This window comes from Lagopus muta, chromosome 4 (assembly GCF_023343835.1).
Source record: "Lagopus muta isolate bLagMut1 chromosome 4, bLagMut1 primary, whole genome shotgun sequence".
Lineage (NCBI taxonomy): Eukaryota > Metazoa > Chordata > Aves > Galliformes > Phasianidae > Lagopus > Lagopus muta.
In genome coordinates, this window is record NC_064436.1 from 3,861,679 (window position 1) to 3,879,407 (window position 17,729).

The window sequence follows — 17,729 nt, forward strand, 5'->3', positions numbered from 1 at the left end:
TACTGCTTAATAAGACGAAAACAAAAAGTGACATCATTTCCTGGTATAGGTTTGTTTCTACCCATATTTCTTTTTTTCATATGATGTTTTTAAACCTCATGGGTCTGAAGCGGTAAGTATTTGCTCCAGCTGCCCTTAGACCAGCCCTGACAGCCATCCCTGCAATCTGCAGGCACTGGCTGGGGATAGCTGTGATTCCAAAGGAGTTCCTCCCCTAAACAGATATCCCTTTCCTATCCAGTAAAATGGTTGCCCAGATTGTACTTATTCTAGTAATGTATAAGTGATGTTGTCTAGATGTTGTACATGATTTTTTTTTATTTTTATTTTTTTTATAAAAATTCTGTGTGACTGGATTCTGGGTTAGCAGGGCACAAGAGACTTTAGTGCTTAAAGCATTTACATTTTCTCAGAAAACTCTCATTTTTGTGCTGTCACTTCCACATGGTGTCTTATGTGCTAGATGTACAATATATAACAATCCCAAGTCCAAAATTTGGATCCATAAAACCTGTGTTTATCTACCACCAGAAGTTCAGCCCCTAAATTATCCTCTGCATGTTGGCTTCCTCCGGTACATCTTCTGGAAGACAAAGAGCCTGTTTCAGGGCATATCAAGATCTCACTATATTTTAACAGTGCTAAGCAATTTGAGGATTTATTTCAGGCTAAAGTGTCTACAGTGCAGGCCCTTTTAGTCAGAGGAGGGTCGAATTCTTCAGTGTTCTTACCCTGGCTTGACACCATCCTAATAAGAAGTTTTCCAGTCTCGCACACAGATCAAATGAACAAATAGCTGTCCAAAACATCCACTACACAGAAGTCCAAAAGGTGCCTCCTGGAAGCTCAGAAACTGCTGCCTTGCTTTTTTCATTATTTAGTTATTAATTTATTTGTTTGTTTTCATGTTGGGAGGGTGAAATGAGAAAGGCCATCCAGCTGACGGCCTCTATGACTCTTTCTCGAGACACCAACTCTCCCCATGCTGTATTAGAGGAGCCATGCTTTCAGCTGGGAATGCCACTTCTCCCTCCAGTTTAGTGTTGGGACACTAAGTTTCGTTTCATTATAGCCTCTCATCATCTATGCTTCGTTAGAGAAATGCCTTGAACTGTGTTAAGCATGTGCAAATACTGAGATGACAGATAAACCTGCTGATGAATTCTACCTTTTAGCAAGCTAGGACATATATGTGCCTGTTTCAATTTATTTGGAGAGAACTCTCTAATTTAGCATAACAGACATTCTTTAGTTGTATCTACTTTGGATGAAGCCACCATTTCTTCTTTGTACTGCCTCTGAAACGTGGCTGAGCTGCACTGAGACATGTTTTCATGTGTTTTCAATCTTTCAATTAAAAGTCTATCGGATCAAATACACTTGAAAAACAAAGTAAAGGTAAAAGTTTCCTTTTGATTCAAGGTGCCCTGGCTTTTTTTTACAAGTAGGTAAAGCAAACATAAGGATTTTTAACTCCTTTGAGAAAATTTCCTCAGCTTAAACATCAGTGCCCTTTGGAATTCAGTTAGACCACATGGATGGAAGAACTGTGTATGATATTTGGTTTGAGAACTGAAACAGATGTTTACTTTCACCACTTAACTGAGCTCAGAAACACTGAAGTTTTCTGTGCTGAACTGAAATTAGTGTTGCAACTGCTTGCCTCTAGCCTCAGTCAAGATGCACTGAGCAACGTGTGTTACTGTTTCCCTGTCATTCTTAGCATCTCAAGAATACAAAATAGAAGGAGGCAAACAAGGGATGGAAGCATTGCAGAGCTTGTTACTTGTTTGCTACTATGCAGATCTTGCCTGATGTGCTGATGTCTCACTTTTACAGAGGTAGGAAAGTGCTTCTTCAGCACAAGACTGAGGTTAGCCAAAGCAAATATAGCTTAACACAGCAAAGAAATTTAAAGCAGTAATCTGTGGAAGTACCATTATGGAAGAAATTGGGGTATAACATAATAATGTTTGAGAGAAAATAATACGTCCTTTCAGCTAAAACTAGTTTGAACAACAGATACAGCCAGAACAGTCAAACTGATCCAATGGGAAAGAGGTTCACTGCTGCCATAGTAGTGTTGGAGATTGTCTTCAGGTTTGCAGGTAAAAAGAGGACAAGATAGCTGGAATACCAACCCAGAACCAAGCAGTGGAGGAGAGAACAAGGTGGGATAACAGTCCAGGCTGAACTGAGTAAATGATACAGTTCTGCTCTCAAAGAAATATCTGTGAATTTGAATCTTTGAAAGAAAATCTTTGCTTGGAAAGAGTTTCCTGAAGATACATTTGCAAACGGCGTCTAAGTACAGTTTGTAAGCATATCTAATTAGCTAATCTTTACAGTAATTACAGAAGAAACAGTTACTTATTTTAAATGTTAATTTAAAAGCACCTCAAAAGCAATTTTGCACTAACCTGGAGACTTAGCTCTTCTGTCCTTTATTTATGCAATAATTTCTCCCTGAGCTATGCTCAATATAAATACAGTCTTTTCTACTTCCCCATTGTGTATGCCTGCATCGTGAGCAGTAATTTGATGAAAATAGCATGATGATTATTCTTTTCATTTTCTATTATTACACTTACAGCTTGTATTATCTCTCAAAGGGACTGTTCATGTTAAAATCTGCAATGCACAGCTTGCACAGGAAGCTAGGAAAAAAATCCTTTTTCAAAAAGTGACAATTTTACAGAAATAAAATTATATATTTCATTGTCATAACATGATGAATACTGTGAAGAAATTGTGCACAAAGTACTCTGTTGATGCTTCGCTTTAGCGTATTTTTCTAGTTTTAACAAGGTTCATGGGCAATGAATATGTGACAATACAGAAAACTTGCAGTAGGTAAAATACAGAAATGCTTGAATGAAGGCATGTACAGAGCCAGCTGGGAAAGGAAATCTTGTTTTAGACTAGAAGGAGGTTCTGAGAGATGGGGAGTTGTGGTTTGTATCTTTTTCCTCACAAGGAATTAGAATTCAAAAGTATCAGCAGGAAAACCTTTTGGGTATTCTGTCTTTTCCTTTTCCTTTTCCTTTTCCTTTTCCTTTTCCTTTTCCTTTTCCTTTTCCTTTTCCTTTTCCTTCCCTTCCCTTCAGCTTTAATATATATCCAATTAAAAGGAAATCATATACTAAGTTTAAATGATTGGACAAAATTATATAAATACATATACATAAAATAACAAAGTTAGAGAACCACTGTCCATTCTTCTGCAAAGGTAAAGGACTTACTACCTCATAAAGATTAAAAATAAGAACATTATGACTAATAGCAAGATTCTATTTTTTCTTCTAGTAGATTAAAATAAGAAGAATGTTAATATTCATAAGCTAGAAGAAGTGATTTTTCATGCATTACTTCTAAAGAGAAAAAGGCAATTTCTGTATCATTCAGTCTTTTACCAGTAACTGAATTTGTCAAACTTTGTGAAGTATATAGGTTACTGAAGACAGCTTTAACATCATTTTTAAAATACTGACACACCAAACATGGCATTTAACCCATTAAGTGGTGACAGATAGAAGAGATTCAACTGAAATATGTATTTTTATATACTGGTTATGATTCTTTATAAAATAAATGTCAATAGATTTTCCTGTTGAGCACATCGACTTGTTAGTAGTTCTTTCAAGAGTTATTTTCACATTACTATAAAATATATATATATATATATATATCTAGAAGCTGATTTTAAGAACTTGTGTCAAGGAATGTAAATATCTCTGCCTTGGAACTGTAACATTCTAGTTTCACTCCTGGATTGCAGAACCACCATACTCTTCTTTCCCCATTAAAAGAATGACATAGATTACTAAATTCTTTGTTGCTACTACTATGTACATCAATGTACTGATGGACAGTGGGCTGAATATGAGCCAGCAGTGTGCCCAGGTGGCCGAGAAGGCCAATGGCATCCTGGCTTGTATCAGAAATGGAGTGGTGAGCAGGACCAGGGAAGTCATCCTGCCCTGTACTTGGCAGAGTGCTGCATTCAGTTTTGCGCACCTGAGTACAGAAAGGACATGGAGGTGCTGGAGCAGGTCCAGAGAAGGGCAACAGGGCTGGTGAAGGGCTTGGAGAATATGGCCTATGAGGAGAAACTGAAGGAACTGGGGCTGTTCAGTCTGGGGAAGAGGAGGCTGAGGGGAGACCTTACTGCTCTCTTCAAATACCTGAAAGGTGCTTACAGTGAGAGCAGGGTTGGTCTCTTCTCACTGGTGACAGGTGACAGGACGAGAGGAAATGGCCTCAAATTGTCAGAGGAGGTTTAGGTTGGATATGAGGAAACACTTCTTTACAGAAAGGGTTGTGAAGCTCTGGAATAGACTCCCCAGGGAGGTGGTTGAGTCACCATCCCTGGATGTGTTTAAGAACCATTTGGATGTGGTGCTCAGGGCATGATTTAGCAGAGGGTTGTTAGAGTTAGGGTAGGATGGTCAGCTTGTGGTTGGAATTGATGATCTTTAAGGTCTTTTTCAACCTGAGCAATTCTATGATTCTGTGATTCTACTATGTTCTGCTGAATGTAATGTCTTCTCCGAAACAGTTTCTAATGCTAACTTAATTATGATTTTGACCGTTTCCTCTAAATTTAATTATTTTAGTGAGACTATGATGCTTAGATTAGGTGGTGGTGTGTTTTTTTTTTTTCGTTTTTTTTTTCTTTAGCATGCCATAACACATACAATCTGAACAGATGCATAAGATAGCTGTTACCAAGGACACACGGACACACTTGGGTGAATGCATTCATATTTGGACATACACTGTCTCAGAGCATTTGAGACCTTATCTACAAGGCTGTACCTCCTTCTTCTGAGCTATTTTTCAAATGCTTGGAAAGGAGCATTTACGTTCATGTATTTCATCTTGGATAAGACCTATTATCAGCTTGGGATTTCCTGGAAGCCAAGAAATATATTTCAGATTTCAAAATGACAATATCCTTGGTTTAAAATGAGATGTTCAGAGCTAAGGATTACAAGTGACAAGATGTATTTCTTTTCCAGTTTTTCTTAGACTATATTTCATTTTAGCCTTGACACCAGGGCTTTTCATTTACTAACATGTAGTTGAGTACCTGTTGTACAAGTTCAGTCAGAAACTTAAACTGAACTAAATTATGACTGGCATTATTTCCATTCCCAAATCAGAATCATAGAGCTATGAGATAATTCAGGTTGGAAGCTAATAATTGGACTTTTAGATCCCTAGTACAATGCTCAGATCAAAGCTCCAGTTGTAATCCAGCTGTATTGAAAACCTCCATGGGCAGAGACTGCACAACAATCCAGTGCTTGGTTGTCCTCACAAGAAAAAACTTTTCCCTTCTATCCTGTCTGAAACTCATTTCACTTTATGCAGCTGTGTCTTGTCATCCTGGCACAAACTGCAATGAAGAAGCTGTTTCCATCTTTTTGATAACCTCTCCATAGTACCAGCAGGTTGCTAATAGGTCTCCCCGAATATATCTCCTCTCCAGGCTTAAAAAGCCCTTAATTTCAGCTTCTCCTCGTAGGACTTTAAGGAGAAAAGTAGAAACTAGGGTTCCAGTTTTTCCCTTCACTCAGAGCAGTGTTTTCAGTCTGGATATCTGTATTTAAGAAAGCCTTCACCTGGAACAGGCATGGTGATGACCATGGTGATGAAGCACTTGTCTAACTTCACCAAAATAATGGTGAAAAGTGTGACAATTGGTTACACATACAGTCTGGAAAATATAATCAAAAAAGCAGTATTATTTTTGAAGACAATAATATTATGACATGGTCAGAAATAAATGTAAGTTTCAGTGTTTCAACAGAGCTTGGAGGGTTATGAATGATTTTATAAATAAATGAAAATATTGGGAAAATAATTCTGTAATAGCAGCTCTATAAACACTAATATTTTGTCACATGCATTCCATCTGATAACAAATTTTAAAGAAAATAAAGCTACTGTTTGTATATTGATCCCAGATTTAAGCATTTTTCTAGTTACTTGCGTGAAGAAGGAAGATACAGGTTTTTGGTTTGCTTTTAAATAATGTTCACCATAATCTTATCCATAATCTTCTTTATACTAGGCTTACTACTTCCATTAAAGCACTGGATTTGGCCACAATCTATCAGAAGCAGGGTATCATCAGGCTACATTGGTACGTGACGCTTGAATGCTTAGTGCTAAGTTAGTGGGAAGTGGCTCAGGTTTAGGTGTTGCTGCTAAATAGCTGTGGAGTGTACTGCTAAGAGTCCTTTCCACCAATGGAAAACACTGGGTAACTGCTTAGAGAAGTAGAGAAAGAAAGAGACGGTCTAGAGGTAGCTAAGGAAACACAGTGTGAGTCCCTGCTACGACTTCAGGTTGTTTCTTCTCGGCTTGAAGGAGCCCTACACTGTTCTGGATTTGAGCTGAGAAAACTAAAAATTGCCATAGAGACTTTTGAAGGCAAAAGATGTGGTCTTACTTGTCTCTTAAACTGTTGATGCAGAAAGAGCAGGGAAAGGTTTCTTTCTTCTTGTACCCTAATTCAGTACTGATAGCACTTGACTTGATACAGTCTAATTAAAATCCACACATTTAGGTGATAAGATTAAATCAGACAAAACCGGTATTTGTTGACGTATAAAAGAGCCTATAAAGCTTATCCAACTGTACTGGTTTTCCTTAAAGTTGTTCGAGTGAACGACTGCCAGAATAGGGGCAATTGAAAATGCTACTGAATACAATTCTTAAAATATTCACTAGGAAGTTACCATAGTAACTAACTGATTCATTTTTCAAAAAAAAATTTTTTTGAAATGCATTACAGATGTTCTCTTCAAAATATCTTAAAAAGGGGAAAACATAGCAAGTACAAATGATTGATAATAACTTTTTCCAGAATTGAGACCTATCAAATTATTTACCAAATATCCTGCACAGTATCATGCTACTGTTCAAATATAAGTTAAAAACAAATGTCGAAAATTAAACTGAAAATGCTCTTTCATAGAATCATAGAATGGCCTGGGTTAAAAAGGACCTCAAATATCACCTACTTTCAAACCCCCCGCTATGTGCAGAGTCACCAACCACCAGACCAGGCTGCTCAGAGCCAGCTTGGACTTGAATGCCTCCAGGGATGGGGCATCCACAGCCTCCTTGGGCAACCTGTTCCAGTGCCTCAACACCCCAAGTGAAAAACTTCCTCCTAGTGGTCCTTGTGACCAGCTTGCACCCTGACACAGAACCGTTGATCACAGCCCTTTGGCTGCATCCAGCCAGCCAATTCCTAAGCCTCCGAACAGTCCATCCTTCAAATCCATACCTCTCTAATTTATAGAGAAGAATATGATCAGGGACCATGTCACAGACTTTGCAGAAGTCCAGGCAGATGACATCCGCCACCCTTCCCCCATCCACCAAAGCCATCACTCCATCACAGAAGGCCACCAGATTGGTCAGGCACGATCTGCCCTTGGTGAAGCCATGCTGGCTATCTTGACTCACCTCTTTATCTCGTATGTGTCTTAACATAGATTCCAGCAGGATCTGCTCCATGATCTTCCCAGGCACAGAGGTGAGGGCTCACTGGCCTGCAGTTCCTCAGGTCTTTCTTTGTCCCTTTCTTAAAAATGGGAGTAATGTTTCCCTTCTTCCAGTCACCGGGGACTTCACAGCCACAGTTTCTGTTTAAATCAAACTGAGTATCTTTAGCTAACTCAGCAAAAATACGTTTTTATATCAATAAAACCTTTATAATTTGTAAAGCTGCTATTTTGCAAACTGCATTTAGCAATATTTGATTCCTTGCTGGAATTTTGATACTGTAAAGATGTAACAAAAATGCTGTTTAATAACACAAAGGAATACCATATTCAAACTCAGATGTTTTTTCATAGAAGTTGAATCTTTCCATGAAGAGTCACTATTTAAAATTGAAATCATACAGTGATACTTAAATATTCATTTGCTCTTTATCACTTTTCAAGATAGTCTTACCTCATAATATAGTATGAGCAAGAAGCTCAGTAAAAAATCATATACTTTTAACCTTATTGATATAATTCATAGCAATAGATAGAATACTTTGAAATTTGGTTAATCATTTTTGCTATTGAATTTCTTAGACATGCTGATAAAAAGTATTTTTTATATTTGCAAAGACATATTCATTTTGGACTTAGGCACTCTACCTTAGCAAAGGAAATTCCTTAATCACAATCCCTGCTGAAGAGCACTGTCGTATCCTTGCATTGTATTTTTCTCAAATTGATTAGCATGAAGAAACACAGGGGAAACTGGGCAGCTTTAACAGAACTTGGTTTCATCCATTTCGTCTCCATTATCTTCAACTTCTTTTCTTTAATGATTTTCTGCAAGGAAATTCTAAATCTCAAAGGTTTATAACAGCTTGTGGAGTAAAATGCAGGTTTGTTTTTTTTTTCCTCTGCTTACAGCATCAATCAGAAAAGAGAGGAATTTAAACTAACTTGCTACACCTGGGTTTGTTTTAAGAGAGATCTGAAATACCGAAGACGGTGTTTGATTTCTCATTTATCATTGGGGTCAGAAGAACTCCTGGGCTACAGAAACCTATTTCAATTCCGTAACAAATGGAAAAGAAACAAACTACGGTCTTCGATTTCTATACAGTCTTCTATTACACTGGAAAATCAAGAAGCTGGCAGTTTTCTTTACCAAACTGCCTTAGCTAAACTCAGATATGTTCTTAGGGAGGCATTAGAGAAATTGATTTTAAACAAGAATTATAAAGTGATTGGGAGAAATGGTATATTCGATGCCTGTAATATTTTGACATCACAAAATCTGTTAGGTACATTAGTAGAGATTCTGGTCTCCTTTTTCATAAAGTAACAAGTTTTATCTACATTTTCAAGCTCCTCTGTTTGTCCTAGGTTGTTAATACAAAAGAATGAGTCAATGCCAAAACTGACAACAGCTGTGCATTTTGAGATTGATTCTAAGGGATCATGCAACATCGGGGAAGGGAAAGGGGAAGGGGAAGGGGAAGGGAAGGGAAAACCTTACCTTAAAGCAGCCTTCTCAAACCTAAAGGGGGTCTGCACAAAAGCTGGAGAGGGATACTTTATCAGGGAGTGTAATGATAGTGCAAGGTGCAATAGTTTTAAACTAAAAGAAGGTGCCTAAATGCCTATAAGTGTTCAAGGCTTTGAACAGCCTGGTTTAGGAGAAGGCATCCCTGCACGTGGCAGGGGTGGAAGGAGGGGTGAACTTGCCGGACTTTAAGGTCTCTTCCAACTCAAACCATTTTTGGGATTCTTTGATTCTATGAAAGGAATTTTGGAATTTCATTACTGTAATGAGATCCAATTCTTATCTTTAATTGTTAATGCTTAGATAAAGAGAGGCCAAAGCACATATATATTCCAAGTAGATTGGTATACACCAAACAGATTGGATAGGGAGCTATTTAGCTGTGCCACTTGAGTGGCATGCATCTTGGTTTAGGCTCATATGTTTGTACAGCTTCTAGACTATATGTCTTTGGCTTCAGTACCTAGGCATCAGAATACATGTCTATCTACACTCTAATTACTTTGTGTCTACTTGATTAACTGATAAGCTTTCCTCTGTAGCAGCCAAATAAAAATTCCAGTTAGTTAAATCCCTCTACAAAATTTTCTTTCCATGTATCATGTATTTTACATATATTTGTTTTACACATCAAAAGGCAGATTCACTTCCTTCTACCTTGCTTTCACATAAAATACATGTTAAATGCCACTCCAATGTGGCTACATTGGAGCATTCACCAAAATCAGAACCATTTAAAATTTATGGGGTTTATTCTTCTTTTATCAAGCATTTTCTACATACAGAACATTCACGTGGTGTAAGGTACAGAAGAAAAATGCATGAGACAGACTACTGCAAATAAGTGAATAACGGACAGTTCACACGACTCTTGTTTGTTCACAATGGAGAAAGGTTGTTGAAAAGGAAAACAGATTCAGTACCTAGAAATGTAAGCAGACTCTTAATTCAGTTAAATGTACCTACCAGGAGATTTGCTCAAGCTAAAGAGAGATTTACTGTATCACAAAGGGCAGGATGCTAAATGTACACAAGATTACAATGCTAGAAAATTCCAGATTTCTAAATTTACACAATCTAAATCAGGGTACAATTTTGTTTAAAAAAAGTATTTTTTTTTTAATTTCCTTCTGAAAAAGGAGGTCAGTTTAAGAGCTTATAAGCATTCCTTAGCAAAAACATAATAAAAATAAAAACACTCCCAAACTTTTAAGTCATTGCTCTAAGTCTGGATAGTTCTTTACTGCTGGCTTTCTTATCCTACTGACTATTGTTGTTTTATTTCTGAGAATCTCATTTTTCCCATTTAGATGTTTCCTCATCATTACAATTAGAATTTTACGTTAATAAACTTAAAAAAAAAAAAAAAAAAAAAAAAAAGATTTTGATGGTGGAGGTGGGTTTTTTGCATTTTTTTTCACTAGTCCAATTGGATGCATGAAATAGAAAATTTGCTGAGTTACCCAAATGGTTTAATAAATATGCATCAATGGTATAATGAATAAGAAAAAAAATATTATCTACTTGTTAACTTCAATTCTCTGAGTTTCCAGCTTCCTAAAATGTACACATTTTTTTAAAAATACCAGTTTTCTTGTCAGTAAAAGTAAAGCTTTGTGTAGTCAGATCTCAGAATTTGGTTACTCTGAATAAGTAAATGCAGCGGTTCTCTGTAGTAGAACTCAGACTCCTTACTGATGAACTCTGTGACAGCTGAAAAACCTAACATCTATTCTTTTTCTTAAAAAAGAAAAAAAAAAAAAACCAACCAGCAAAACAGCTTTCTAAATTAAGACTGGTCATAAAAATAAGCTTCTTGAATTTCACTGATCAGAAAACTGTGCACTGCAAATATAATTTCTCTTTTTTCTCTTTCTATGTCCCAAAGCTTGAGACAAAAATTTGATAGTAAATGTTTCTCTCCAATGACAAGCAATCCTGCAGTCACTATGGGAATAAGTTATACAATTTCTATGCTTTACCTTTCTTGTGACACTTTCACTTCAAGGCACAAAAATATTAAACAGTGAACTGACAAAACAGGACATCCTATTTCAGTTTAAGGAACAAAAAGTTGTACATCTCTCATTTTGTGTCTGAAGCAAAGCAAACCAATATTTGAATCATATTCAATTCTTCCATTTACAAATGCAAAGTATCATGTTAAATTCCCTGAAGCTTTATGGTTTTTCCTATTTTCTTTAAAGTAATGCATGGTATTTGTCATCAATTTCAATATGTAGTAATTCCAGTCAACCAATACAATCTTGGCTGATATTTAATAAGGCTACCATATTAGCAAATAGCTGTTGCTTTAGTAACTTACATGGAAATTGACTCAAACTGCATTCAAGTCAAAGAAATAACAGGTATAGAAGGGTTGAACAATTTCAAATGAAATTGGTGTAAATTTAAAGAATGCTATAATTTAAGTGCAACGTACTTATTAAATGTACGTATTAACGTACATTTTTTGTGTATTATTAACGTACGTATTAAATGCAACGTAAAACTATTAATTCAGCAAATATTCAACATAGATTCTTATGCTTCCCCAACCCAAATTACTGTGTTGCCTCTCTCAACTTCAGTGATTTCACAATTTAACTTATTGAGGCGTCCATCTAGGATAAACAGAGATTCCTTGGAAGGGGTCATGAGATACTGACCAAAAAGGCCACTGTCTTTTATAAGACGGTTCTTACTGTTCCAAGGCCATTCGCCTGCCCTGACAGGCTCCTTAAGACTCTTCACCATCTTAACCTTTCCAGAGGAGAGCTCCACAAAGAGAACGTCAGTTTGTGTACTGGAACTACAGTAGATGTTGTATTGATGAGCTTCAGTGAATGATGGCTGAAAAGCTACATCAGATATGTGCAAATTTGTGTGAATGTCAAATGAATCTTGTATTTCTCCTCTCAACGTTATGGTCTGGATCCTCATGAGACCCTTTGCATCATCAATACTGACAAGGTAGTGTCCATCTGGAGAGACGTGTGGTCTGCCTGTTACATCGCCATTGTATCCAATCACAGAATCAGTAACACTGTCCACTATAAGCTGTGGCAGAACAGCACCAGTGGTATCAGGTTTACAGCAGATAAAAAATAATCCTCCAAGATGTGTATAAGCCAGGGACTGAGGAATGCAATTATAATCCTTTAAACTAATTGTCTTGATGTACGACATAGTTTCAAGATCAATCTTCTGGAGCATGGGCTCATCTTTATGAAGAATAAATCCAAACCTGGAAGGAAAAGCACAAAGTCAAAGAAAGAGTTATTGTATGCATCATGTACAAATGTGGAAAGGCAATATAATAAAGTACATGAGTTAATACTTGCAGCAGTGTACAAATACAATTTAGCTTCAGATGTTCCAGAGATGAAGCATTTCATATTATTTAATTTTCAGTGTTCTTGTAATTATATTTTAAATTGTGCCAAATAAAATATCTAAAAATCATTTCTCTGATTAATTGGCAGTGTTTTATTTCTATAGACTCTAGGGGGAAAGTAAACATTACTCTGAATGTCTATTCAGTTAAAACTTTTACAAAAGCTAGGTGGAAGAAAAATATTAAATATCAATAGATAATACATTCCACAAGCTTTAATTCACTTCACATTCTTCTTCAACTTTCTTGGGAATCAGCTTTATCCAGAGCTCATTGATATTCAGATAATTATCCTAATTTTTCTCATTCTAATTCAGCAGAAATGAATATCGTAAAAGGATTTAAGTTTATGCCTCCCAACTACCCAAAACCCACATTTCTTACATTTTTAAATGAATCTTTATACATTTCAATATATTCAAGGAATTCTCACTGAACATGAATAATATGATTAAACCTTAAAATTCTAGAGCTTAATGTTTGTAACATTTTAAACATATACTACATGACTATTCTCTGTTAAGCTGTAAGTTCTGACTGCACAATTTTTTGATTGCATGTATGCAAAAGCCAGTGCTCTAAATACTGTAAAGTTATGTCAAAGTTTATTAGTCTTGTTTATAATCTAAGGACCGTTCACAGCACTCCTCTGAAACAGCTGTTTTCCTTTGGCACATTTCTTAACATTTTACTTTGAATCTTTGATCACTACAGTGAAGCATTCTTGCTGCTGTGTGATGACATTTAATCTAAAAATACCTTTCAGATCCTATCCATATGAAGAACCACAATGTTTCAACAACTGAGTTGTTGAAAATAGTACAAAATTTCACAACATACTTAGCAAGCCCAACATATTCAGTAATCTCTGATTAAGGAAAAAACATGCAGAAATATTTCAGGACACTGCTCAGTCAGTTCCTCAGATATAAGGTAGGTTTAATTATACTTGTTCTTCTTCTTACCAAACTCGTACAATTTTCTGGAACATTTTTTAATTTCAGCCCTACTTTCCAAAATCCTTGCATCCTGCTTCAATATCATTGGATCATAGTACTGCAGAATAATTTCTTATAATTTTATAAATAATTTTTATTTATTTATTTTATAAACAAATTATTTTTTTTTTCCTGGATGAGTATTAAATCAGGGCTAGCTATCACTGTTGGTTATTAATATTATTTTCTTCTAATGTTAACACTCCAAAGAAATTTTCCAGTTCAAACTTTAAAAACTCACAATTTTAGACACTGATATAACATGGAAAACTTTAACCTAGAGGTAAGTGCATTAAAAGATCAGCTATGGTAGCAGAATATTAATATGGTGAACTGAAGTAGAAGTTTTAAGTTAGAAAGCATTTTACAAATATCACAGTAAGTGAAGCAAGAAGATGAGTGACTTCCCTATGGCTATATCATGATCCGCTGGCAAAGCCAGGGTGATGATACAAGTTATTTAATGTCCAACACAATTTTTTACTGATCATTATACAGGTTACCCAAACCAGTGCAAATGAGATCTTAAGAAAGATAGATGGGAATAAGTGCAGATAACCAAAACACATCTTTTTTAATAAATCATCATAGATCATGAAATCCTGCTTCAAAATTCACTTGACTGCGTACAGCAAGGATCAGTTGCAAATAAATTTTAGCCCACTGTCCAGAAAGCTAATTACTGCCCTCTAACAACCATGTGCATCTGTCTGCACTGCCTTCTTTCCAGCATTATGAACATCTTGGCATGCCAGTTTGTGGATACACTGTGTAGTGTGGTTGACACACATGAATGACATCCAGAGAGACCTAGACAGGCTCAAGCAGTGGGCCCAGGTGAACCTCATGAGATTCAACAAATCCAAGTGCAAGGTCTTGCACCTGGGTTGTGGCAATGCCCACTGTCAGCACAGGCTAGGGTATGTAAAACTGGAGCACAACCCTGCCAAGAAGGTCCTTTGGGTACTGGTGGATGACAAGCTGGAAATGAGCCAGCAATTTGCCCTCACAACCCAGAAAGCAAACTGTATCCTGGGCTGCACCAAAAGAAATGTGGCCAGCAAATCCAGGGAGGTGATCCTGCCCCTCTGCTCTGTGTTGGTGAGTCCTCACCTGGAGTACTGCATCCAGGTGTGGAGTCCTCAGTGTAAGAGAGATGCAGACCTGCTGTACACGTCCAGAAGAGGACAACAAAAAATGATCCTGGGGTGGAATACCTCCCCTGTGAGGACAGGTTGAGGGAGCTAGAGCTGTGGAGAGGAGAACACTCCAGGGAGACCTGATAGCAACCTTCCAGTACCTAACGAGGGGCTATAAGAAAGACGGGAACAGATTCTTCAGCAGGGTCTGTGGCGATAGGACAAAGGGAAACGCTTTCAAAAAGAGGAGAGATTTAGATTGGATATAAGAAAAAAGTTTGTTATGATAAGGGTAATGAAGCATAGGAACAGGCTGCCAATAAGGTGCTGAATGCACCTTACTCATTCCTGGAGACAATCAAGTTGAGGCTGGACAGGGATCTGAACACCTGATGTAGTTGATGTAGTCCCTGTTCATAGCAGGGGAGTTGGACTAGATGACCTTTAGGGGTCCCTTACAACACAAAATATTCTACGATTCCATGGATTCTAAAGGAAGCTTTGAAGTATAAAGATCAGCTGAAAAAAAAGAAAGAAAGAAAGAAAGAAAGAAAACAACCCCTATGCAATAAAATAGTATAATTTACCAGATCGTTAAACGATGAATTATCAATACTAAAATGCTGCCTTCCAGTGGTGTCTATAATCCCAACTCAGTGGGGACGTTTCACAGAACTGATATTAGTGGCATTTTATTGAGAATTTAATACAAACAGCAAGTGAATGAGCTGAGCTTCCACTATTCCACTGTTTGGTTGTCATTTATCTTTTTGCTTCTTTCACTTAAAGTAAAGCCAGACTATTTTGACTGGGTAAAGAAGTTGGCACTAGAACTCTATGTTTCATTCTGTCTTGTGGCTAGCTGAATTCAACCCCCAAAGCTACCATAATCTAATAACTTTTCAGAAGCACTTAGTTTTCCAGAAGGATTAAAAAAACACAGCCACTCATAATCATGCAATGAAATTGTGCCTGTCGCCTTTGTGCTCTTAGCCTGTTTTTTATGACTAGGCTGTTGGGGAACAAGTGATACTTTAGAGTAACTTCACTTTTCCCAAATGATTTATAGATAGATGGTGGTGTGCTTAATGCAAAATTTCCGCGTATAAAGATTGATATTCAGAAGTCTCCCACTGTTCATTAAACCATGATCAATATTTATGAGAATCTCAACCCTCATGTCTCTTCTATGCAGTGAAATCATACACAATATTCAACAGCATATAAAGGCATTTGTCAGAGTGCATATTGTGAACTGGTGCAGTTCAAGCCTTCAAGATACGAGAGCAAATCTTCACATTTCCAATTCTTTATTTTTACAGTTTATGCATGTGGGAAACTGTAGCCTGTGGGCATAACACTCCAATTGGAGTACATACTAGATCTCAGAAATCTGAGATTGTTTCTTACTTTACTTACTGTATATGTATGAATAATAAAGATTTTAATACCAGACTTTCAGCAGTTGCAATCACATCAAAATTTTTCAATCACATCATGACAAACTGTCAAAAAAGAGAAATCTGAATAATTATGCTTAGCAATTCTACAGCACTTTCCGTCTGAGGAATGCACTAGGTTTGGCTGCAATGGAGTTAATTTTCTTCATAGCAGCTCAGATGGTGTCATGTTTTAGATTTGCGACCAAAACAGCACTGTTAGAACACTGTTGCTATTGCTGAACAGTGCTTGTACAGCAGCAAGGCCTTTTCTATTTCATCTTCCCCTCAATAAATAGGCGGAGGGTGCAAGAGTCTGGGATGCAGCCAGGACAGCTTTCTCCAGTTGACCAAAGACATTCTGTGCTATATAACATCATGCTCAGCAATAAAACTCTCTCTGAACAGCCACTGCTTGAAAAACTGGCTGATTTGCAGGTGGTGACTCATGCTTTTGCATCACTCTTTTTTTCACTCCTTCACTTATTAAATTGTCTTCATGGTGAACCATGAGCTTTGTCGCTTTCAGCTATCCCATTCTCTCCCACATCTCAGTAAATAAAAGCGAAGATGTGTGGCGGTTCAACTGCCAGCCAGGGTCAACCCCCAACAAGCAGACATTAGCAGTCTGTGAAAACTAACGAGCTTTGCAATACCAAGATGAAGGGAGATGGAGAGAAACAAATTAAATGACTTGTCCAAACTAACTGAATGGAGACAGGAAGAATATCCTAAAAGGTGTTAATTGCAAAATGCATTTTTTCAACAGTGAAGTCCACATGAATGAGTGCCCTATTTTCCTGTTTTTGGAGGCATTGGGGGCAGGTGTGAGGAGGCAATAAAAAAACTGCCCTCATAATTAAGAATGGAATAATTAAAATGAATAAAGTTAATAGCACGTTATAAATGATTGAAGAATCACAGATTTGTAAGCAATGCAAGGGATCTCTGGAGATCATTTAGTCCAACCCCACTGATAAAGCAAGTTCCCTACAACATATCGCACAGGAAAGTGTCCAGAAGGGTCTTGAATATCTCCAGAGAAGGAGAATCCACGGCCTCTCTGGGCAGACCATTCCAGTACTGTGTCACCTTGAGAGAAAATACTTTTTTTTTCTGTTTTCTTCTTTTTATTTAGATTTTTTTCCTTTTTATCTGTAAAGGATAAGTTCTGCAGTGTAAAATATCAGAAAAATTGCTTTCAGGTGAAATTAATATGAAAATTGACATGGAATGTATTCACTTTCTTAAATATTAGTGACATTTTTGTTTAGTAGAAAAATATACAGTGCAGACAAATGACTTCATTTATTTTAATGCTATAGCTAGAAAAAAAAGTTTTGACACTCGATTACTAGAATGTAGTTTAAGAATGGAATTTAGTATTCAGATTTAGGTAATTGTAAGTCAGTATGTAATGCAAAAGCAGGGAGCAGTTAACTTTAACAAACAAAAATTCAACTACCGTGTTCATCAGCTCTCATGAAAATATGCTTAATCCTAAGGGGAGGCAGCATGCTTAGACTTCAATCTAGAATGGCAGTGACAGAATTTTGTGTATTCTGATAGATTTCAAGTAACACACCTTAAAAAAAGGTGCTTCAGACTAAGCACATTTGCAAAATGATTACAGTGCCACAGAGGCCAGTGTAATTTAGAATTATAATTTTTTTATAATCTGGTCTTTTCATCAGTGTATTAA

General features: G+C 36.8%; 1 protein-coding gene across 5 annotated transcripts in view; it reads right to left on the reverse strand.

The window, feature by feature from the left end:
- Window positions 1-10,797: 10,797 nt before the first annotated feature.
- Window positions 10,798-17,729, reverse strand: part of FSTL5 (follistatin like 5) — a 239,717-nt gene continuing 232,785 nt past the window's right edge. For all 5 annotated transcript variants that reach the window (XM_048942357.1, XM_048942356.1, XM_048942354.1 and 2 more), the window contains one exon: window positions 10,798-12,301. In XM_048942357.1, the coding sequence (XP_048798314.1) occupies window positions 11,599-12,301 (703 nt within the window). In that variant the 3' untranslated portion in view covers window positions 10,798-11,598. The remainder of the gene's footprint in view (window positions 12,302-17,729) is intronic.